At 41.4% G+C, this 25,901-nt stretch overlaps 1 protein-coding gene across 1 annotated transcript; it reads left to right on the top strand.

The window, feature by feature from the left end:
- Positions 1–2,734: 2,734 nt before the first annotated feature.
- Positions 2,735–12,442, top strand: ADORA3 (adenosine A3 receptor). Its single transcript, XM_044283526.1, has 2 exons — positions 2,735–3,408; positions 11,068–12,442. The coding sequence occupies exons 1-2, from the start codon at positions 3,062–3,064 to the stop codon at positions 11,699–11,701; spliced, it is 981 nt and encodes a 326-aa protein (XP_044139461.1). The 5' UTR covers positions 2,735–3,061; the 3' UTR covers positions 11,702–12,442.
- The last annotated feature ends 13,459 nt before the right edge of the window (positions 12,443–25,901 follow it).

The raw sequence follows: 25,901 nt of genomic DNA, 5'->3' as shown, positions 1-25,901 counted from the left end.
AGTGGCGTGGTCTGCCTCTATGGGCGGTACGCCACTGTGTACAAGAGACTTTTAAGTTGGTTTTGTATTTCCATTGTGGGGTCCTTAGATAGTGTCTCGTACCTATTCTCATCTCTTAATTGTCTCAAGGACTCACTGACATAGTATTCTCTAGTCATCAATACCACATTGCCCCCCTTGTCTGCTAGTTTTACCCCCACATCCTTCTGAGAGCAAATCCACTGTAAGGCTTCTTTTTCTTTTTTACTTATATCATCACACATTGTTGCATATATAATTGCTCTGATATCTTTCAGTACCTGGTGGTAGAAGATGTGAATACTTCCCCCTGCAGACAAGGGGGAACCAAAAGTGGACCTCACCCCTCCATCAAATCTCTTATTCACATCTTCATCATCAATCTTTCCATCAAGATGCATATTTGTCAAAAATTCCAAACAGGAGACTTCAGTCTCATCAAATCTAGTGGAAATATTAAAGCCAAGGGGGCCCACACTTACTGGTATCTCCCCCTCTTTTCTCTCCACTTCTACCCGAGATATACCACTAAACATCTTATATAAATACATCTTATGTATGGACTTAAATAGGTCATTTTCAAAACCAACTGGATCAAATTGTGACCAGTGAGATTCACCATTACATTCTTCTCCACATTGGGATTATCAGCTGGAATCATTGTTTCCATGAGACTTGCTTCTTCTTGCGAGTAGACTTTATGGCCATTTTGTTTTCTTTCTTCGGCCCCTTCTAATCCTCCGTCTAAAGGGCCTTTACTTTTTGGTATATTCGATTGGTCATTATGATTATTTGGATCATCTGACATGCTTAAATCCGAATCTGTGGTCCAGTATTCACTTTTTGTACGCCGTTGGTATCGCTTTTTATGCTGTTTCTTTTTATTCCAATCAAAATATCTCCCCATGTCATAATCCTGTTTATCTCTTAGGAATGTCTCTTTTTCTCTTTTATTTCTGCTTGTACAATCTCAGCTAGCTCTGACAAGCCCCCACTTCCTCTAAGCTGTTTTCTGAGTTTCTGTAACCAGGATAACCAGGAATGGATCTTGCCTGACAACAGGCACTGGCCTGCAACTTAGGTGGAAGTGAAACCCTAGTGGCCATGACTTGACAGCTTAATTTTAGATGGATGCAGGCATATTTTTAAATTAAGTGATCTAGAAATTTTCTAGTTATTAAATAAAATGTGTGAAAGCACAGTGACTCTTTAAGGCCTCTTTCACACTACAGTTTTTTGCGTTCCGTATACGGTCCGTTTTTTGCGTTCCGTATACGGTCCGTATACGGAACCATTCATTTCAATGGTTCCGCAAAAAAACGGAATGTGTTCCGTATGCATTCCGTTTCCGTATTTCCGTTTTTCCGTTCCGTTGAAAAGATAGAACATGTCCTATATTTGGCCGAGAATCACAGTCCGTGGCTCCATTCAAGTCAATGGGGCCGCAAAAAAAACGGAACACATACGGAAATGCATCCGTATGTCTTCCGTATCCGTTCCGTTTTTTGCGGAACCATCAATTGAAAATGTTATGCCCAGCCCAATTTTTAATATGAAATTACTGTATACTGTATTTGCCATACGGAAAAACGGAACGGAACAACGGAACGGAAACGGAACCACAACGGAAGCAAAAAACGGAACAACGGATCCGTGAAAAACGGAACGCAAAACACTGAATGCAACATACTGTAGTGTGAAAGAGGCCTAAGGGATCTATGCATAAATGAATGCCCACAAACCGCATTGCACTGAAGCAACATTGTAAAGAAGAGTGGCCCATAATTCTTCCAGAACGATGTGAGACTGGTAAAGTCATACAGAAAACGATTACTTTACGTTATTGGTTTTGTTGATTCATAGGGTGTACTTAGTTTTGCACACATAGTTTTTCCAGTTTGGCCTCATTTAAAAAAAATAAAAAAAATAATGAAATGGTAGAATCTGTTATGTGTTGTGCTTCATTTGAGGTTTTATTTATCTAATTTCAGACCTTCTAAGTACCAGATTTTTTGTCCTAAAAAAATTCAAAGAAGACGTGCTTTGTTTTTGTCATGACTGTGTGTAGTCATACATCCCAACTTTTTGGACAAAGAGGGACGTATGGTTCATTGTGTGAAAGTCCATTTTTCCTGCATATTAATACACTAAAATAGTTTTCTATTATATAGCGCAAAAATTATCTGAACATAGACATTTCTAAAATGCAAATTGCATCAAATAACAAAATAATATGCAAGGCAGGGTCTAATATACAGAGAGGAACCAGACAAACAATATTGTAAATGTAATAATGCAAATCTATACCTCAGATCAAAAAGAGGGACATTTAAGAAGAAAAGAGGGACACAGAGACTTGGGTGCAAAATAGGCAATGTTCCTCCAAAAGAGGGACACTTGGGAGGACTGGTGTAGTGGTACTGCAGCTTAGCTGCCATTCACTCATACTGCAATAACCTGACACAGCCATGTCAAAATCCATGAAATCTGATATTAATGAAAAGTTGAAATAGCCTTTAAGGCATATATTGCTGTTTTACTATATTTATTGCTCATTTGAAAGCTCTGACAGCAATGGAAGTAACTACTCCTTTAAACTTATTATTTGCTTGAAAGGGAAATATTAGTTTCCGTTTGGGCAACTTCTCTAAAGCCGTAGTGGTATACTCCACCAGAGATGCAAAGTATGATCTCATTAAAGTATTTACTACTGAAACTGGATGGCCGCATCTGATCATAGCATCCTGCAGTTTCATTACATTTCAAAGCACAGCAAGGACTTCCTTTGATAAAAAAAAAAAAAGGAATGACAGCGGGATTTACCCTTTGATTCCAATCTATTTGGAGGAACCGCCATCACTACAGGAGTCTTTTTCTGTCGTTGAATCAAGAAAACAAAAGCAAGATTTATTTTTGCACAGGTTGGTGCAATGGAGCAATAAGCGGTGTTTGCACGCACCGAACCCCTTTAAATTTATTACCATCTTCTTCTTTGAATGCATGCCTTGGAATCTCCTCAGTAACTGTATACATATCGCTGGACATGGCAAATCAGACATATTCAGATGACTACAGCAAGACATACATTGCCGTGGAGACTGTGATTGGAATTGTAGCTGTTTTGGGCAACATCCTGGTCATCTGGGCAGTGAAACTAAACCCAAGCCTGCAGAATACAACCTTTTTCTTCATTGTGTCTCTTGCCTTTGCAGACCTGGCTGTGGGGGTCCTGGTCATGCCCTTGGCCATTGTAGTAAGCCTGGGCAAACATTTGCATTTCCACTCCTGTTTGTTCATGTGCTGTCTACTGATTATTCTGACCAATGCCTCCATCCTATCCCTGCTTGCAATATCCATTGACAGATACTTGAGAGTTAAGATACCTACAAGGTAACGCATATATGCAATGTATCATTTTATTTTTTCCCTTTACCTGTAGTTTTCTATACTATGTCTGTATCAGCAATTTTATTAGAACTGTATTATTCCTGCATGCTACGCTACCAACGTTGTATAGAGCAGCAGAAATGTTTTCAAGAACTTCATCCACCCCACTAGCTCTGGAAAAGATACAAAACTGTAGTGAATGTTTGGTACCTGTCACGTTGAACATGGTCTCTGAGCTGCAGGCACCATGTTATAGAGCAGGAAGAGCTGAGCAGATAGATATATAGTTTTATGGGAAAAGGTTCAGTATAAGATGTATTTTTTTTATAAATTTAGATTCCTACTCATTCTGGGCTTTGAAGTCAAGGAGGCGGTCCTATCAGCGATTGTGTATACAGACATAGCTGTCAATCACTGATAGGACCGCCTCATTCAAAGCCCATAATGAGCAGGAATTTAAAGGGATTCTGTCATCTGGATTTTATCTACAGAGATTTTCACATCATCACCTCAGTCTCCACAATTTAATTTAAAATATACTAGTCTTACCCCCACCGGTCTTGTCTTTTAGGCTAAAAATCGCTTTTATTAATATGAAAATTATCTCTATAAGGAGCCCAAGGGACTGTCCCTCTGGCAAGGTTGCCTCTACGAGTAGGTCCTACTCTAAAATTGGTGCGGCGCTGCACGGCGACCACCAACGCTGTGGCGCCAATCCGGCAGGCGGCAGAACCCAGCAGCCAAACAGCACCCCTGCTGCCCGACTGTGCCATACCTAGCACTGGGCTCTGCCAACCCGCCAGAAAAACAGCACAGTGGCCCGAGTGCAGCTCCGCACCATGTGAACAGTTGTCAAAGCTCACCTTACCTGAAGCTCTCAGGAACTCCAACTGAGAGCGTGGTAGGTTCATTTAACCCCTCCTGCAAATGCTCATTAATTAACTGATATAAGCCACTTATGTGCACACCATTTTGAGACAAAATCTGTGACTTTTCTCATGCTTGTGCCACTTTTCTGACAGGTCAAGAAAAGGGGGCTTGGCATGAGAGGGGAAGAGGGCAGGCCACCAGGCTTGTCTCATTCATTTTCTATGCCAGTTTGTGGCATAGAAAATGGCTTAAATCTGCACCAGCAAGGGAGTTGGTGTAGATTTAAGTTTGTCGCATGACCTGCTGGTTGAGGCGCCAAAGTTATGTAGAGGCCTGCACCTCCATATAACTTTGGCTCTTCCTCCAGCAGTACAAGACAATTAAGGACAGAATGTAAATCACCGGTCTTAATAAATGAGCCCCTATGCATTTATGAGTCCAATGTATTCTGGACTCATGGTTATTTATTAAATGGCACAATATTTGGTACAATACATTATTATGTCTTTAAAGATTTAGTCCCTTTTTAAGAAAGCACTTAAGCATGTAATAACTAATGAAAAAAATCTAACTGACATTCTCCCCATCACTGTCTCCATACTGTGATCTTTTGGTCCCAGGCTTGTTTACTTATGGGATATGAACAGGACCATATGTACCACAGCAAAGACTGGCCTCATCTGTAGCATGTCCCCATGCAGTATGTCACTGCTGGATCACTTGTTGCTTGGGCACCCGTCATCTCTGAGGTTGGTCATTGGCTTCATGTGACCCTGCTGTAAGGAAACAAGCCAGGGACTAGAAGATCACCAAACAGAGTTAGGGTGCAACACCAGAGCAACAGGGGAAAAAATTGGAACTTTTTAGCACACATTCACTATGTTTGGAGGAAAATAAATGCATACAAAATGCGGACCATAGTTGAAAGAACATCATGGTTTGGGGATGCTTTTCTGCCTCGGGATCTAGTGATTATTGAGGGAACAATTAATTAATTTTACAGGAGAATGTAAAACCAATGAATACTTCGGGTTGTTGTCCTGCTTGAACACTATGTCGTGCTTTTTTTTTTAGACCTGGCGCGAGTGAGGAAAAGTCAAGCCTGAAATATGCCTAATATAGGCATTTTTCATGATAATAAATGACCCTCATAATGAAAACATGTTAGGTCGAGCAATTTACCGTGCAGCTTTACTAGTAAATCTGGCCCTGCTCTTTTCTCCACTCCTCCTATTGCAAATACTATGCCCTCTGCACGCACAACTACCTTTTGTAGTAAAAAAAAAAAACTAGGCATATTGTACTTGTTCAAATATACAACTATCAAACATTTTGCAAAGTGTTGATGTCTTGCATGTTTGAATGTTACATCCTGTTGTGAAACTATTTTACTGATACAATCTAATGTCTTGTATGCTTTATAGTGACTAGTTATTTATTTATTGGTCTTACAAATATTGCCCTATAGGGTGTCAAATGCAGGGTACAAAATAGTGGTTTATAGTGGCTCATACTGTATATCTTTAGGAATGCATATCTGCATTTTTGGATTTTTCTCTTAGACGCAGTGGCATGCCCTCATTTGCTGCAATATGTATAAACTATATTCATAGCTACAAAGGTTGGGGGGAAAAAAAAACTGTCCCATTGAGTTAACCCCTTTTTGCAAATCTGACATGTGGTAAAACCTTTGGAACGCTTTTACTTATCCAAGCCTTTCTGAGACTGTTTTCTCGTGACACATTGTATTTCATGATCGTGGTAAATTTGAGTCGACATATTTCACCTTTATTTATAAAATAATCCAAAATTTACCAAAAATTTGAACAAAATTCTCAATTTTCTAAATTAAATTTTTCTACTTTTAAAACAGATAGTAATTCCTCAAAAAAATAGTTAGCAATCAACATTCCCATATATCTGCTTTATATTTCCCATATGTCTGGTTTATGTTGGCATCATTTTGTAAATTTTTTTTTTTTTAGAACGTTAGAAATTTAGAAGACGTTTTTCTAATTTTCAAAAAAATTTCCAAAACCATTTTTTTAAACACCAATTTACTTATAAAGCTTAAGTAATGCAAACCACCCATAAATGACCCTATTTTAGAAACAACACCCTTCAAATTATTCAAAACTGATGTTACAAACTTTGTTAACCCTTAAGGTGTTCCACAAGAATTAAAGAAAAAATGGAGGTGAAATTTCAAAATGTCATTTCTTTGGTAGATTTTTGAAGTTAATCAATTTTTTATTGCAACACAGCAAGGGTTAACAGCAAAATAAACCTCAATATATATTAATCTGATTCTGCAGTTCACAGAAATACCCCATATGTAGTGGTAAACTGCCCTATGGGCACGTGGCAGTGGTCACAAGGAAAGGAGCGCTATATGGATTTTGGAGGCAGATTTTGCTAGAATGGTTTTTAGGGGGGCAGCTTTAGGTTTTAAGATCTGTTCAGATCTGACCTTTGGACCATTATATATGCACCATTGTATTGCGACCTCTCAATTAGTGGCTCATATATGGTCGACCATTATTTTAGTTACACCATATGGTATTAACATTTTATTGTATTGTATTATAATCGTATTATTTTGAATATTTGTGATTATACTTTTTATAATTAAATCTGAGTGTGTGCCATAGAGTGCTCGCTTCCTCATTTTTACATGTATTTATTGCATTGAGGTGGGGCGTCCTCAAATCGAGTTTGTAGCACCGTACCACCCACTATCAGCAGTGAGCCACTTCATTCAATTAACCGTTTTACAGAATTTGAAAACACTTGGCTGTGAAAATAAAAAGTTTCATTTCTTCCAAGAAAATGTTGCTTTAGCCCCAAATTTTTCATTTTCACAAGGGGTAACAGAAGAAAAAGCACCCCATAATTAGTTACCCATTTTCTCCTTAATACGGCAACACCCCATATGGGGTGGTAAACTGCTGTCGGGGCTCATGGCAGGACTCAGAACGGAAGGCGCGCCATATGGCTTTTGCAGTGCAGATTTTGATGGATTGGTTTATGGACGCTATTGGTTTTTATTTTTTAAGTGATTGTATGTGGGGGCAAATTTTTTGCGGGATGAGGTGATGTTTCCATTGGTACCATTTTGGGGTACACAAGACTTTTTGATCGCTTGGTATTACACTTTTTGTGAGGCAAGGTGAAAAAAATGGCTGTTCTGGATTGGTTTAAAAAATTTTTTTGCAGCATTCACCTGAGGGGGCATATAATGTGATATTTTTATAGAGCAGGTTGTTACGTACGCGGCGATACCCAATATGTCTATCATTTTTATTTTTGTTACGTTTTACACAGTGAAAGTCTTTTTGAACAGAATAAAATCTTGTTTTTGTGTTGCCATGGCCCATGAGAGCCATAGTTTTTTTTTTTTTCGTCCGATTGTCTTAGGTAGCTTCTCATTTTTTGTGGTATGAGATGACTTGATTGGTTTGATTTTGGGCTAAATACGCCCTTTTGATCACTTGGTATTACACTTTTTGTGAGGCAAAGTGACCAGAAAATGACTGTTTTTGGAGTGGATCATGTGATATTTCTATAGAGCCAGTTGATACGGATGCGGTGATACCTAATATGTCTACTTTTCTCTTTTTCCCTTTTTTTTTCATTTTTTTAACTTTATTTTGGAAAATGAACGCTTTTTTTTTTTTTACTTGAAACTTTTAATTTTTTTATTACTTCTTTTTTTACTTTATTTTTTTGTCACACTCTGGGACTTCAACTTTTGTGGGGTCTGATCCCATTTACAATGCATTACAATACTTTTGTATTGTAATTCATTGGCTGTAAGTGTATTACCAGTGTAATACACTTACAGCTTCCTGCCTGTGAGATCCAGTGGGCTGGATCTCATAGGCTGACACGGATGGCAGCCACAATGCCTAAGGAAGGCATCAAACTGCCGTACAAGCCATCGGGTCCCAGTCACAGCAGCGCGTGGACCTGATGGACACCCCACACCCGGCAGGATACTATATGTGCCGCAGTCAGCACTGACCACGGCAGTGCAAGGATTAATGTGGCGGCATCGGTGTTTTCATCTATGCTGGCGCATGTAGCAGGGGTCCGGCTATCAGTGACTGCCGGACCCTTGCAGCTGATCGGACGCAGCTCCTGCGCCCGCCGATCTGTGACCCTGTTTCCAGCGCTGTACATGTACGGCGCTGGTATCCTACGAATTAAACCTTTCTGAGATCAATTATACAAAATGAAGTGTTAAAGGGGTTGTCTCATCATGGACAATGGGGGCATATCACTAGGATATCGAGAATGAAGCCCTGCAAGTGAAGGAGGGCGCACTGCACATACGCAGCCACCCTCCATTTATTTTCTAAGGGGCTGGCGAAAATAGCCGAGCTGGCTTGGCTATTTCCATCGGCCCCATAGAAATGAATGGGAGTGGGGGCCGCGCATGTGCGATACGCTCCCTTTCACTTCTATGGGGAGCCAGCTTGATGATGGCCGGACTGGAGTCCTCTAGGCACCACCTTGCGAGGCTCCGTTCCATATGCCCCCATTGCCTATGATGAGACAACCCCTTTAAGCTACATTTACATGATAATGAAAAACCCCGTGTTTGACAGCCGTCGTTTTAATGGTCCTCATGTGGGCATTTGCAGAATCATTGCAGTCTATGGTTATATTCACATAGATGTTTTTTAACAGGCTGTGAATAACGGACGTCAACAAATAGGACATGTCCTATTTTATTCATTTTCACAGCGTGACAGACCCCATACAATTCAAGGAGCCATTTTTTAATAGCCATTTTCCAGAAAGGCATAAGTAAAAGAACTTTAAAAATAGACCATTTGCTATTGGATAAATATCTAGTTCTTTTGTAAATCTGCCATTACTACATCTTGGAGTAGGACATTCAATATTTTGACTACATTAACTGTAAAGAATCCTTTTCTGTATCATTATCTAAATGGTGTTTGGTCCATGTGTAATAAATGCCCTTTGTAAAGTCTTTGGAACAGACAGATCATGTGCCAGTTTGTATTAACCACACGTAATTTGGAATAATTCGATCATTTTAGAGGAGCTATCAGATTCTCACATGTGGCTATTCTACTAAATACTTGCACTCCCCCTTTAGAAGAACTTGTCACTCCTGACTAATCAGTGTTGACTCTGAAGGTAAACTCTGTACTTGACAAGAAGAATGGTAATACAAATGTAAGATTATTTATAACCGTCTAGGCATGAATATGCAAAGAGGTATCTCCCAAGAAAGAGAACCATTTCATCAGCGCACCTATTTAAAGTGGCTTCCTGTGATTCCAGATGGGATTTGAAAAGGGAGTATAGTCAATCCAGACACCTATCCGTAGACAGCTGTTTTGGGGTGCTTGCTTTCTCATCAGTACAGAGAGGATTCTTTTTACATCTATCAGGCATAAAAGAGGAACTGCACAAGGAACTCCATATTTGTTATTTCAAGATATTCAGAAAAGCCAACAGGTCCTCCTCAAAAGAAGTCAAAAGACTCACTCACCTGGACATTTAGGTTTGCTATGATTTTTCTGTCCTATTGAGCACACGTAGGCAACCAATTTGTAGAAAGTGCAACAATTACAGATTTATTAATAAACTAGCAGGATGACCTGGCTTCACCTGGTATATTTCCACTATTTCATTTCATGTTTGTGTGTGAGGTTAAAAGATATCCACAGTGTTCCTCATAACAGTGACCTCGACAGCACCCCTCCCCTTAACAGTGATCTCTACAGCAGCCCATCCCCTTAACTTTGACCTCCATAGTAGCCCACCTCTTTAACATTGACCCAAACATTGCCTCACCCAGTTAACTGTGACCTTCACAGTGGCTTGTCCCCTTAACAATCACCCCACAATGCCCCGCCCCCTTAAAAGTAATCTCTACAGCACCCTGCCTCTTTATAAGTGACCTGCACAGTGGCCCACCCCCTTAAGTGACCTTCACAGAGCACTTTCTCTTAACAGTGACCTCTACAGCACCTCGCCTCCTGACATTGACCTCAACAGTACGCTGCCACCTTAACTATGACCTCCACATCACCTGTCCCCTTAACAGTGACCTCTACAGCACCCTACCTCCTTAATATTGACCTCCACAGTACCTCACTCCCTTAACACTGACCTCCACAGTTGCCTGCACCCTTTACAGTGACCTTCCACAGCAATCTACCCCTTAACATTTACCTCCACAGCAGCCTGTCCCCTTAACAGTGACCCGCCCACAGCAGCCCACCCCCTTAACAGTGACCTCCACAGTATTCCACCTCCTTAACATTGACCTCCACAGGGCCTCTCCACTTTAACAGTGACCTTCCCCCACTGCACCATGCCCCCTTAATATAAGACTTCCACAGCACCCTTAACAGTGACTTCTAACAGTGAAGGAAAATGGCGTGGTCATGGAAATCTGGTGTAACGGTGTATGTCAAGACTGAAGGACCTGCAAGTTTCTATTGGATAAAAAGGGTCATGTGACTGTGTGAATGGCAGTTAGAATGTGATTGAAGCTGCAAGCTCCTATTGGCTAATACATTTTTGGGAATATCTCAGGAATGGTACTTTCTACACAGCTAAAACCTTCCCGGACACTTGGTGTACCTATGTGCCAAATTTAGTGGAGATCGGTCCAGTCGTTTGGCCGTGCCTAATGAATAGACAGTCAGAAATACATTTTTATATATAAAAAAATAATAATAAAATGGAAGTAACGTGGAAAGACAGTATTAACTTATACCAAGGATTAACAGCAGTTTTCTTTTGTAGGTATAAATCTGTGATCACGACTAGGAGAATATGCGTATCGATCTGGTGCGTCTGGATAGTGTCACTCATAGTGGGGCTGGTGCCGATGTTTGGATGGAACAATAGATCTACATTAAAGGAAGAAGAGAAAAACTATCTCAAGTGCAAATTCGAAAGTGTTATAAGGATGGATTATATGGTTTACTTCAATATTTTTGGATGGGTTTTTCTTCCCTTGCTGATTATGCTAGCTTTATATATTGAGATATTCTATCTGATCCGGAAACATTTAGCAAAAGGTAAATCCAACGTCAAAGGCAAAGGAATGTTCTATGGCAATGAGTACAAGACGGCCAAATCTCTCTCCCTTGTTTTGTTGCTGTTTGCCCTTAGCTGGTTGCCACTGTCCATTCTTAATTGCCTTATCCTCTTTAAACCATCTGTAAAAGATTCCAGTGTATTCCCGTCAGCCCTACTTATTGCTATTTTACTGTCTCATGCCAACTCTGCAATGAATCCCATCATCTACGCTTTTAAAATAAAAAAGTTTAAAGATAGCTACATTCAGATTATCAGATCATACATTTTGCACAGAGTCATGTTGACTGAAAGTCTAAGTGGTGAGCATACACTGGATGAAATATCTCAGGAATGATTGAAGAATACATAACATAATCTGAAACTGAACCAGAAGGAGATCAATTATGGATGCAGATGGATGGGACTACCACAGAACATTCTGTACCATGCTGGATTGTGTACATCATTGCAACAAACTGCGTGTACTGGTAATAACACATTGTATAATTATTAAAGGGGTTGTTCGAAGTATGAACGTTATCCCCTATTGACAGGATAAGAGGGAACTAACTGATCAGTGGTAGTACGACTGCTGGAACTCCCACCAATCTGGAGAGTGGGGGTTGCATGTTCCTATCCTGATGGAGTGGCAGGCCAAGCATGCACCCTGTTGCTCCATTCCTTCTCTATGGGACTGCCAGAGATAGCTGAGTACAATGTTTTATTTGGTAAAATAACTATGCAAGTACAATGTTTGGCTATTTGCGGCAGTCCTATACCGAATGAATGTAGAGGCAGGGCACGTTGTCGCCCTACCTGCTCCATCAGAATGGGAACATAGGATCGCTGTTCTCAAGATCAGTAGAGGCCCCAGTGATCAATTAGTTATTCTCTATACTGTGGATAGGGGTTCATACTTCCAACAACCCTTCAAAGCTGTAGCACGAAACTGTGATTAGTTATTTAAATAACATGTAGGAACCATAAAGAATATGTGATGGTAGAGAGGAGGTATGAAGTTATTTTAAGGGGTATGAACATCTTTACAACCAATACTTGTGATTGTGATATTCAAATACAGCAAATTTGAAACTCATTTTGATCAAAAAAAAATTGTTTTGTATACATCTCCCACCCAGACCCATGTGTTTCCCATGGGAGTCATACAGCATTTGTCTCTTGCTAGCCTAATATGTGACCCATTGTAAATTGCAGAATTGACATTTTGAAGCATTATAACTTTATAACACTTAGAAAGGTTGCGCTCCCCCTGCAAGCAGAGTCTGTCTAGGCAGTGGTGTAGCTAAAGGCTTGTGAGTCCTGGTGCAAAAGTTCTGCATGGGCCCCCCTTTCCCTAGTCCTTTATTGCAAGGGGCATGGTTGCACCTAGCTTTTCTGCTGCTGGAGGTAAAAATTGGAATGGCACCCACCCATGCCAAATTCTCAACCTAACTCCATCCCTCCAGTCCAACTGTTAAAGACATACCTAGAAAACATTAGATACAGCATAACAAAACCTACAGAGTAATACAGTGCCACATACCTCTTACATCCAGTCACGTTGTAGATTCTGATTTCTTTCAGCCACCTCTTAAGAGTTTGAGAAACAGACGTCTTAGTTTCCAACTTTTCCATCAGCCTTCCACCTTCTGAACACCCCACCCAACCACCCCGAATACAGCTTATTCCCCAATACTATACTGCAGAAATAGTTCCCCTGAAAATACTAGTGTCCCCCTAATAATTATTGGCACGCAGTGCCCTAAAAAATAACTGCACCCAGCAAATAGTGTCCCTGACTCTAATACTGTAAACATAAATTCCTTGATTAGGTACTACATATAGGTGTGTGTGCTCCTCCTCTCATTGGTTGCTTGGTGCACACAGATTTAACTAGGAGCAGCACATTATATGTGCAGGGTCTGCTCTCCTGAGTGTAGATGCCTGACAGAGACCACCTTGGCGTTGTAGGCGGGCACAGATGTGCTTTGATCAAAATATATTGGCGGCAATGGGCGGAGGTAGAGGCGAGACTAAGTATTATAAAATTTGCTGCTGCTATTGTCCTTCCTAGTCATTTTCAAAAGTTTGGAGGCATTTTTGATATTTTCATGAACTAAATAATAAAAAATGTATATAAATACTGTATGTTAATGTTTATTAGTAAAAATGCAGTAGAATTTACCAGATATATGTTAAAGGGGCTGTCTGAGTTTAATATTGATAACCTCTCTTCAGCTTAGTTTATTAATATGTGATTGGTGGGGGTCTGCTCTGCTTCCTCCTCACATCTTACCGAGCACAGCGCCATACGGTGCATAGCGGCAAGTATTGCAGCTCAGGCCCATTCACTTGTATGGCAGTAAGCTATGCATAGGCCATGTGATGTCACTGGCCTAGGAAGAGGCCGCATCACTAACTGGAGTGCTGTGGCTTCTTCAAACAGCTGATCAGCAGGGGTGCCTGAAGTCAGACCCCCACCAATCAGATATTGATGACCCAATGATAGGCCATCAATATCAAGATCTCATGTAACACCTTTAACATTCAAAATACAATATGGCAAAAGAAATGAAATGTCACAGCTTTAATTTTTAGCAAATGGTTAGAGGAGGTATAGGCTGACTGTTTTAAGCCATTTAAAGAGTTTCTACCATCAGAATTACTGTTATGTAGCTGACTGACATGAGCGATGTGCTAATGTCAGCACTACATAACAGTATGTTTCTAACATTTTTCCCTGCAGCCGTTCTGCTAAAATATGCACTTGTATAATATGCTAATGAGCCTCTAGGTGTCATGTGGGCGTAGATTCAGCACCCAGAGGCTCGGTCTACTCACCCTTTATCCTGCCCAGGTCCTCCGTGATGGCCAAGTTCCATGCATCGTTGAGGAAATCCCGCGCCTGCACCTGCGCAGTGAGTGAAGGCCGTGCTCCTGGTGCTGGCTTCCTCACTGGGACGTTTGCGCCTCCGCCGAATACAGAAGTGAACGGCGCAGGCGCAGGATTTCCTCAATGATGCATGGAACTTGGCCATCAATCAAGAGGAGCGGGGCGGGCAGAACGAAGGACCTGGGCGGTATAAAGGGTGAGTAGACCGAGCCTCTTGGTGCTGAATCTACAGCCACATAGCACCTAGAGGCTCATTAGCATATTGTAAAAGTGCATATTTTAGCAGAATGGCTGCAGGGAGAAATGTAAAAAACATACTGTTATGTAGTGCTGACATTAGTGCATCGCTAATGTCAGTCAGCTACATAACAGTAATTCTGATGATAGAAACCCTTTAAGGAAGTTTCTGATACTCCTAGTAATTTGGCTACATCTTTCTCAATAATGTGGGCACATATAAACATGGGACCAACACAGATATCTTCAGCTGCCAAGTGCACATGTAACAGGTCAGAGCAGAGCAGGGGTCCCGCTGTCAGTGACAGCAGGGCAACCCAGAGAGAAGGCAGGGACCAGGGCTGGGTGTCCCTGCCTTCTAGATCGCTGTATAAACAGCGCCTAACGAGCGCTGCGTATACAGATCAGGAAGCGCTATGCCGCTTCCTCTCCCGGCTCAGTGGTCATATGATCTCCGGGGCCGTGTGAGTGCAAGAGCTGTGAGATCTTCCATAGACCTCGATCAGCCCTGCACTGAGGCTGTACAGCGCTGTATTATGCTGCACAGCCTCTCTGGGGGGGTGTATTTCTCCTGTAACTGGGGCTACTATGTCATCCCCAGTTACAGGAGAAATCAATAGCAAAGAAAAATAAATAAAGTTGAATGTCCCTCAGAGGTCTTGTATTACCTTATGGGGGACACAAAATGTAAAATAAAAAATGTTACTAATAAAAATAAAAAAAGTGTTTTGAAAAAAAAGTTTCACATTTAAAATTTTTTATATTTTCCCCCAAATCCGTTATTTATAAAAAGTTAAAAAATAAAATAGACATATTTGGTATCACTGTGTCCACAACGACTGGCTCTATAATAATATCATATGATCTACCCCATCAGGTGAACGCCATAAAAAATAATAATAAATAAACATTGCGCAAAAAAATTTTGAGCTCTCCTCCCAAAAAACATAATGTTAGGCCTCTTTCACATTGGCGGCACGTGTGAGGGCCGGATAGGATGCGGGTGCGTTGCGGTAAAATGTACGATTTTTCTGCGCGAGTGCAAAGCATTTTAATAGGTTTTGCACGCGCGTGAGAAAAATCGGCATGTTTGGTACCCAGACCTGAACCTGGACTTCTTCACAGAAGTTCGGGTTTGGGATCGGTGTTGTGTAAGTTTTATTGTTTTCCCTTATAACATGGTTATAAGGGAAAATAGCATTCTTAATACAGAATGCTAAGTCAATTAGGGATGGAGGGGTTAAAAAATAAAATAAAAAATTAATTGTTTGCGCAGCCCAGCTTCTCTTCTTTCTCCTTCTTTGATGACCTGGGAGAAAAGGACCTTTGGTAACGTCACTGTGTTCATCACATGGTCCATCATGTGATGGACCATGTGATAAGCGCAGTGACGTCCCCAAAGGTCCTTTTCTTCCAGGCCATCAAAGAAGAAGACAGAAGACGAGCCGGGCAGCGCGAACAAGTGGATGACGTCAGTTTATTTATTTACTTTTATTTTTCAACCCCTCCATCCCTAATTTACTTTATATTCTTTATTAAGAATGCTATTATTTTCCCTTATAACCATGTTATAAGGGAAAATAATAATGATCAGGTCCCCACACCGATCGTCACCTAGAAACTATGCGTGAAAATCGCACAGCATCCGCACTTGCTTGAGGATGCTTGCGAATTTTTTACAGCCCCATTCACTTCTATGGGGACTGCGTTACGTGCAAAACGCAAAAAATGAGCCCCCACACAAGACCATAGCCAGAAAAATGAAAATTGCACAGAAACATGATTTATTTTTTTCTAAAAATGCTCTTATTGTGTAAAATGTAACAAAATAAAAAAATAGACATATTTGGTATTGCCGCATCATTAACAATTGGCTCTACAAAAATATCACATGATCTACCCTATCAAGTGAACAATGTAAAGAAACTAATAAAAATTATGCCAAAACTGTTTTTTTTAGTTACCTCACCTCACAAAAAAACATATCAATCAATCAAAAAGTCATATGTACCCCAAAATGGTAGCAATAAAAACTGCACCTCATCCTTCAAAAAACAAGCCCTCACAAAAGATTATAGCCAGAAAAATGAAAAAAATATGGCTCTAAGAAAATGGCAACACAAAAATATGATTTGTTTTTCTAAAAAGTTTTTTATTGTGCAAACACCCAAGTATTAAAAATTCTATGAAACAGCTGTTGAGTGAAGTGCTTGCTACACCCCTTAAAAATTCCTTGGGTGGTGTAGTTAAAAAAATGTGTTCACTTTTTGAGGGTTTTCACTGTGGGGTTACCTCAGGGCCTCTTCAAATGCAACATGGTGCCCAAAGACCATTCCAGCAAAATCTGCCCTCCAAAAACCATATGGCGATCCTTGCCTTCTGTGCCCTGCCGCGTGCCCATACAGCAGTATATGACCGCATATGGGGTGTTTCTGCAAACTGCAGACTCAAGGTAATAAATATTGAGGTTTGTTTTGTTGTTCCAGGAAAAAAAATATTAAAATGGAAAATCTGCAAAAAAAGTGACATTTTAAAATATCACTTCTATTTTGCTTTAATTCCTGTGGGATACATAAAGGGTTAACAACATTTCTAAAACCAGTTTTAAGTGGTGTCATTTCTAAAATGGGGTAATTTATGGGTTTGTTCTATTATGTAAGCCCCACAAAGTGACTTCAGAACTGAACTGGTCCTTAAAAAAGTTGACTTTGGAAATTTTCTTAAAAATTTCAAAAATTGCTTCTAAAATTCTAAACCTTCTAGCGTCCTAAAAAAATAAAATTACATTACTAAAATTATGCCAACATATAGTAGACATATGAGGAATGTAAATTAATAAATATTTTATGAGGCATCACTGTCTTAAAAGCAGAGAGATTCAAATTTAGAAAATGGTGAATTGTTTCACATTTTTGTTAATTTTTGGATTTTTTATAAATAAAAGAAAAACATATTAACTCAACTTTACCAATAACATGAAGTACAATGTGTCACAAGAAAACAATCTCTGAATAGCTTGGATAAGTAAAAGCGTTCCAAAGTTATTACCACATAAAGTGACACATGATTTTCAAAATTAGGCCTGGTTAGGAAGGGGGTAAATGGCCCGGTCTGGAAGTGGTTAAAGAAGGAGACAGGGGATTACACCATGGTTACTCCATAGGTATATCTTTGGCAAGCAAGTTGTGAAAAATTGGAATCCTATGTCTCTTGTTTACTACAATATTTCTTTGTACTTTTGTGTAAAACTATTACTTTTCAGATTTTGTGCGCCTGAAGAACAAACCTAAGGAGTATTGAAAGCTTGTTATTCATCATCAACTTTTCAGTTAGCCATTGAAATATATCACAGTCTTTATCTTTTCTATCTACTGGTACTTTAAGTAATAAACCATTAACCAACATCCTAAGTAATGTATTCCACAGGATCTATGAACCTTGACATTCTTTAATTAAACAAGGTCATTGCCAAGTATTTATGAGACCATGACTTGGTTATAAATCTATTTTTTTCATGTGAAACTTCATATATGGAAAAAAATTAGATCTGTATATCCACATATGAAAGAAATGATAATATCTGTTGTAGATTTTATATTGTTTTGTCATGGGTATTTAAGGATTTACTTATAAAAGGATCCTTAGGGTATACTCATACTATGAATTTTCCTCACCAAAATACACACAATAAAGACATTCCCCTTGTTAGTCTATGGGGATGAAAGGTGTCAATACCTGCATTCTGTTTGCTGCGGAAAATACATTTTGTTGAGGATTTCCTAAAGCTGAATGTCTCCATTTATTTAAATAATTATATAATCTGCACAGAAATCTGCAGCATAATTCACAAACAAAATACCCAACCTATTCAACGGAGGACCCCCAGCATAATCCGCAAAATAAAAAACACAACTTTAAAGAATACACATGTGCAGATTTTGTTGCAGAAATTCCATCACATGTGAATGTGCATTTAGGATAATTTCATACTCATGTACAGTATTTAACTACAGGATCTGCCCCCAAAATCTGAGTGATTTCTGCCACAGATGTGATTATCTGGATAGGTCATCAATATCTGATAGGTGGGGGTCTGTCTTCCGGCACCCCCACCAATCAGCTGTTTGAAGACGAGGGGACACTCGCGTGAGCGCTAGTTCCTCTTTAAGATTACACTGCGTGTAGTCTTAGAAGTTTTGCGGTGCTGTGTAATTACAAGTGATTGTTCCATTCATTTGAATTACACTGTGCCACCACTCCGACCGACACGCAGTGTAATCTTGTAGAGGAATCTACACCACCTCATCCGCGAGTTGGACCCGCACCGATCAGATATTGATGACCTATCCTGAGGATAGGTAATCAATATGTACTGGCTGCACAACCCCTTTAACTTTTATTATGGGTAAATAATAGGCTATCTTGCAGTACTGTATCTCAGTGAAATAAGTGTATAACTCCAAATGGACCTGGGTTTATGAGGGACTTGTTCTTGTTAAACTATTATGATCAGTTTCTGTGGGAAAGTAAGTTGTATACTGACATACTGTAGGAAAGTCATTGGATACATTAATTAATCTTGAATTTTCCAAAGCATTTGATATTTTGCCATATAAAAGTTTGGTACATAAAATGAGAATGCTTGGACTGGGGGAAAACATCTGTATGTGGGTAAGTAACTGGCTCAGTGATAGAAAACAGAAGGTGGTTATTAATGGTACACACTCAGATTGGGTCACCGTCACTAGTGGGGTACCTCAGGGGTCAGTACTGGGCCCTATTCTCTTCAATGTATTTATTAATTATCTTGTAGAGGATTTGCATAGAAAAATATTTTTGTTGATGATAAGAGATGAGCGAAATGTAAAAAAAAAAATTGATTCAGTCGATTTGACGAATTTCATCAAGAAATTTGACTAATTACTAATTAATTTGCACGAATCACGATAAATTATGTTCAGCCCACTTTGTAGCCCATTCTCAGTGTTAAGGCTTGGAAATAAAACTGCAGGGAGATTGCAGGGAGAGTGTATCGCCGTGTACATTACGTTCGAGTGCACCCACATTCATAGTTAATCCGTTCTGTAGGTACTGTGCTGTCATTTATCACTGTCTACATCTCTGTGCAGTGCACCAAGATTCATAGCTCATCCCTGGTGTTAAACAAAAAGACAAACATACAGCACCCTTCAGTAAAGCCAAAAAAACAGTGCACACCCCTGTAGGAGCTGTGTCCAAAGTCCAAATGGCTCCTTAGTGGAACAGAGTAAAGAAATGGAGACAGCGCTAATAAAGTAGAGGAGGGGGAAAAAAAAATATTTTAATGCATGTTGTGGCAGTCCATGCTTTTTAATCCCATCTGTTAGCTGTATATAAACTGTGTGTCAGTATTACAGGTCAATGTTAGTGTCCGTTCTAATTCAAGTAGTGTTCTCATGACAGTGGGGAGGGTGGCACCAGCAGCATTAACAGTGACAATAGCTGCCACATGACATGAAAGAGTGGGAAGGGTGGCAGCAGTGGCAGTAACAGGGACAATAGTGACCCCATAACAGAGTGGGGATGGGAGCCAACAGCAGTGGCAGTAATAAGGACAATTGTGGGGTGAGGGTATACAGCACAAGATGGTTGCAGATCACAGTAGTAGCAGAAACCATCAAACCAACAGCATTGTGATAGCAAGAGCCAGTGGCATGCATATCCTTTTAAAAATGTTACTTGTACATTTCTGTAGGCCAAGAAGCCCCACTGTAAGAATGGCAGTAGAGGCAGCAGGCGGGTGGCAACATAAGAATGGTGGCAGCAGCACATGGCCAGAAGTAACGGCCCATTTTGCAGAATGTTCCGGTGTGGTAGCACACTACAGTATGATCATTAGTGGCAGAATGATCTATTCTGTTGCATCAGGCACCAGTGTCTGGAAATTCTGGTTGATCCACACCTGATTCCTATTTATGAAGGTTAGTCTCTCAACATTTTGAGAGGAAAGGCGAGTTCTTAGGGGTAACTATGCCCCCGGCCGCACTGAAGACTCGATCTGATGCCACACTACTGGCCGGGCAGGATAGCATGACAATGGCAAACTCAGCCATACTTCAAGTTTGCATACCCAATAGTCCAGGAGATCTTGGATCATGACTGACGGGGTGCAGTCCAAGTATGCCACCACCTGCTGGTTGAGGTTCTGCTGCATGTCCTGCTGCTGCTGGGTGGTTTCTTCAGTAGGCAGCTGAAGAAAACTGCTCATCATAGACTCCAGACTGAAGTTGCTACATATGGAGCTGATGCTGCTCCTGCCCCCCACCACCACCATCTTCAGTCATGGCAGTGGAGCGTGAGCGTAGGGGGTCCCCCCCAGTCATACCTTCCTGAGAAGGGGCGATGGCTTTTGTAGGCAGCGACCAACTGACTACACAGCATGTCTCTATAGTAGTCCATTTTGCAACTCTCTCAGAAAGTAAAAAAAAAAAGAGTTTAACAATGTGCATAGCCAGTAGTCATCCCTCTGCCAAATCCTGACAATGCGGCTGTCACTACAAATACATGACAGCATGCATCTGGCCATTTGCGCAAGGGACTCTGAGGGACTTTCTGCCTCCATCTCCACTGCATACTGACACGGTATGTCAGGGACATCTGCATTATCTTCGTCGTCGCCCTCGAGCTCCTCATGCTCCTTTTGCTCCTCCTGCTCCTCTCCTGTCACTTGGGCAGATAAACCACCTGGTTATGTATATAATTCCTGGGCATTTATGTCCTCCTCCTCTGCCAGTTTAAACTCCTCAAGGCTAAGGTGGCAATGAAATGCAGGTGCCAAGTCTTCTGTTCCCTCGCCAATCAGATTTGTCACCACCCCTCCAGAATGTGAACGAGTGGAATTACAGTACATCATTCATCCGGTAGGTCTGCCAACTGACAAATAAAGTGGCCTCCTAAAAGGGCCTGAAAAAATGGCATGTGTCACACATGGGCTGCCACTGGCTAACATGGAAGTTACACTGGGCAGTAGACCTGTTCGTCTGCAGCATTAAGAAATTGTTGACCGCCTTCCTCTGCTTGTACAGGTGGTCTACCAGCTGTATAGCAGGCGATGTTGGGGAAGAGAATTTTGCCTTTGCAGCTCAAGGAGGGTGTGCTTGGCTTTTAACAGCTCTTGCATTTCAGTGGAAGTCTTAAGAAACTAGGTGACAAAAAGATTGAAGACATGCGCCATGCAGGGCGCATGGGTCAGCCCACCCTAATGCAGAGCAGTTAACAGGTTGAACAATATGCATACGGTGATTACACTCAAGCAGCAGTATCCCTGCTGTCCCAACAGTTTAAAAAAATGTTCCATATAATCTAAAAACCGGATTCCAAAAAAGTTGGGACACTAAACAAATTGTGAATAAAAACTGAATGTAATGATGTGGAGATGGCAAATGTCAATATTTTATTTGTAATAGAACGTAGATGACAGATCAAACGTTTAATCTGAGTAAATGTATCATTTTAAAGGAAAAATACGTTGATTCAAATTTTCACGGTGTCAACAAATCCCCAAAAAGTTGGGACAAGTAGCAATAAGAGGCTAGAAAAAGTAAATTTGAGCATAATGAAGAGCTGGAAGACCAATTAACACTAATTAGGTCAATTGGCAACATGATTGGGTATAAAAAGAGCTTCTCAGAGTGGCAGTGTCTCTCAGAAGCCAAGATGGGTAGAGGATCACCAATTCCCACAATGTTGCGCAGAAAGATAGTGGAGCAATATCAGAAAGGTGTTACCCAGCGAAAAATTGCAAAGACTTTGCATCTATCATCATCAACTGTGCATAACATCATCCGAAGATTCAGAGAATCTGGAACAATCTCTGTGCGTAAGGGTCAAGGCCGTAAAACCATACTGGATGCCCGTGATCTCCAGGCCCTTAAACGACACTGCACCACAAACAGGAATGCTACTGTAAAGGAAATCACAGAATGGGCTCAGGAATACTTCCAGAAACCATTGTCAGTGAACACAATCCACCGTGCCATCCGCCGTTGCCAGCTGAAACTCTACAGTGCAAAGAAGAAGCCATTTCTAAGCAAGATCCACAAGCTCAGGCGTTTTCGCTAGGCCAGGAATCATTTAAAATGGAGTGTGGCAAAATGGAAGACTGTTCTGTGGTCAGACGAGTCACGATTCAAAGTTCTTTTTGGAAATCTGGGACGCCATGTCATCCAGACCAAAGAGGACAAGGACAACCCAAGTTGTTATCAACGCTCAGTTCAGAAGCCTGCATCTCTGATGGTATAGGGTTGCATGAGTGCATGTGGCATGGGCAGCTTGCATGTCTGGAAAGGCACCATCAATGCAGAAAAATATATTCAGGTTCTAGAACATATGCTCCCATCCAGACGTCATCTCTTTCAGGGAAGACCCTGCATTTTTCAACAAGATAATGCCAGACCACATTCTGCATCAATCACAACATCATGGCTGCGTAGGAGAAGGATCCGGGTACTGAAATGGCCAGTCTGCAGTCCAGATCTTTCACCTATAGAGAACATTTGGCGCATCATAAAGAGGAAGGTGCAACAAAGAAGGCCCAAGACGATTGAACAGTTAGAGGCCTGTATTAGACAAGAATGGGAGAGCATTCCTATTTCTAAACTTGAGAAACTGGTCTCCTCGGTCCCCAGACGTCTGTTGAGTGTTGTAAGAAGAAGGGGAAATGCCACACAGTGGTGAAAAAGGGCCTTGTCCCAACTTTTTGGGGATTTCTTGACACCATGAAATTCTGATTCAACATATTTTTCCCTTAAAATGGTACATTTTCTCAGTTTAAACTTTTGTTCCGTGATTTATGTTCTATTCTGAATAAAATATTAGAAGTTGGCACCTCCACATCATTGCATTCAGTTTTTATTCACGATTTGTATAGTGTCCCAACTTTTTTGGAATCCGGTTTGTATCTGCACTGTCCCTGCGCTCTCCCTATCCAATATTCTTTTTTAGTGTTTTCAGCAACATTGTCCCTAGCGCATAAGTGCTCGTCACGTCTCTCCCTAAGTGTCCCTGCACAGTGAAATGGCGGAGACCGCCCTGGATGGATGGATTTATAGGGCTGTGAATTTTTTACTCCACATGTAACACCCTGTCCTTCACCTCTTCTATTCTAGCAGACAACGGGTTAATCAGAGATACAATGTCATGCTGTAGAGAGGCTTTTAATGCCATCAGCATAGGGCTGTGAAATTACTGGGGACTGTGGATTGGCTGGCTGCATTGCATTATGAGTGAACTTGGGTTCCCGGGCATCCAACTTTCATTTAGCTACAGATGGGAAGTATTGGAAGCCTGGGCAGAGAAGTGGCAAATGTAAGGTTATGCACATGGGTAGAGAATATATAAAGAGGTGGAAAAAACAAATCAACAGTACATATGAAATGGAAAATACTAGGTAACACTGACATGGAAAATACAGTTAACTGTAGCAACCAGTGTGAGGAAGCTACAGACAATAGTTCTGCCACTTTACAAACTAGTAAGGACGCAGATGAAGTATTGTGTACAATTTCGAGCTCCTATGCAGAAAAGAAAGACAATGTTCAAATGTGGACAATTGGGGGTCGTGGCTTGGCTGCTGAGAGTGATGGCTGTGTGAGTGAGCTGCTCCACAGCAGAATCTTCACCCATATGGCTCATTCAAACAGCTACACCACTTAAATCCTCCACTGTCAGCATGGGGAATAATAAAAGAGCCCTACCAGGGTTTAACAGCGGGAATCTGGAGTCCTTCTTTGAGAAGGATAAAATCAAAGATGGCGCTAGCTCAAACAGCAAGGCCACATCCCCTGTTTCCATCCGCAGCATGTCTCCAACACAAGCACCAAGATCGGACTCTCGGATCGGAGGGAGTGGCTCTCCCCAATCTCCGGAGCCTTCCTTACCTTCCTTCCTTCCCGCCTACACCAGAAGAATTGAGGCCTCCACCGCTGACTTTTAATTTGGCGCCCAGCATGATCAATCCGCAGAGTCTCCGCCCCACAGTCCTAGGAAAATAAAAGCCACGGATGGACGTACCTGATAACATTCAGGTCAGTGCCTTACAAGGGAACCATACTTACCCTAACCCACAAGCAGACTTGTTCAGCAGTTTCCCAACCTCAGATAAACCACCCTCAGAGGAAACTCTAAAGCAGATGCTGATGGCATTAAAAGCCTCTCTACAGCATGACATTGTATCTCTGATTAACCCGTTGTCTGCTAGAATAGAAGAGGTGAAGGACAGGGTGTTACATGTGGAGTAAAAAATGGGCGAATTTGCTACATCCCAGAACACAGTGACAGATGCCTATAATGAAAGGGCGGAGGAGGTAGAGGCTATATAAAGGAAAATGGCGGATCTTGAAGACCGCTCATGCAGAAACAACATCAAATTCAGGGGTATACCTGAAGAAGTACAGCCCACAGACCTCTCGGCTTACATAAAAAAGCTACTCAGCAAGCTTATGCCGGAATTGACGGAACATGACCTCACTATAGACAGGGCACATACGTAGGGTTCCTCAACCAAAGCACCTGGGCTCCGATGTCCCGAGACACATTGTCAAGAATCCACTTCTTCCACATCAAAGAGGCTATTATGTATGGGACCAGGAAAGCTGGCACCCTGCCCTCACCCTTCCAATCAGTAAAATTATTAATTGACTTGTCGGCATCGACCTTAAAACAGGGGTGGACCCTCCTTCCCATTACATTATCCCTACACAACTCCAATATGTGGCATATTGTTGGGGCTTTCCCTTAAGGCTACTGATATCTACCCCCATGTCATTCGCACCCTTGATGAAGGCAAAAAGCTACTCCAAGAATGGCGAATCCCACTCTCACACCCAGAGGCTGGAAACCTTGTGAATCTCCCCCCAATCCCACAGGAGTGGAAACAAGTGTCTTACAGAAGAATCCGCAGAACCTGAAAGAATATGTGGAGCACTCTGTTCAACCCTCATGACTCTTTGTTTCTGGTTCAATGCCTTTAAAAGGGATTCTGTCACCTCCCCTAACCCAAAGTTTTATTTTAAAGCAGTCATGCAGCACAGCTTACCTTGAATAGGCTGTGCTCTTCTATCTTGTAATCCGTCCAGTAGTTTATGAGAAAATCGACATTTATGCTTATGTAAATTAGCCCTGAACGTGCCCAGAGGGGCGTTTTGTTCCTCTTAGTGAGCCCAGTAACGCCCCTCTTACAGTGCCCAGCCCGCCTTCAATCCAACTGCCTAACCTCCCACAGCCTCTCATCCCCCTCCTCCCCCTCCCTCATGGCCGAACGAACTCTCGCACAGGCGCAGTACCCACTGAGGGCTGCGCCAGTGCTATCTGCAGGAGACTGAAGGCAGGAGCTTCATCCTCGTCACTGGGCATGCGCCGAGCCCAGTGACGTCCGATGCTCGCTCTT

Source organism: Bufo gargarizans, chromosome 3 (assembly GCF_014858855.1).
Source record: "Bufo gargarizans isolate SCDJY-AF-19 chromosome 3, ASM1485885v1, whole genome shotgun sequence".
Taxonomy (NCBI): Eukaryota; Metazoa; Chordata; class Amphibia; order Anura; family Bufonidae; genus Bufo; species Bufo gargarizans.
This window is presented reverse-complemented; position numbering and strand designations above follow the sequence as displayed.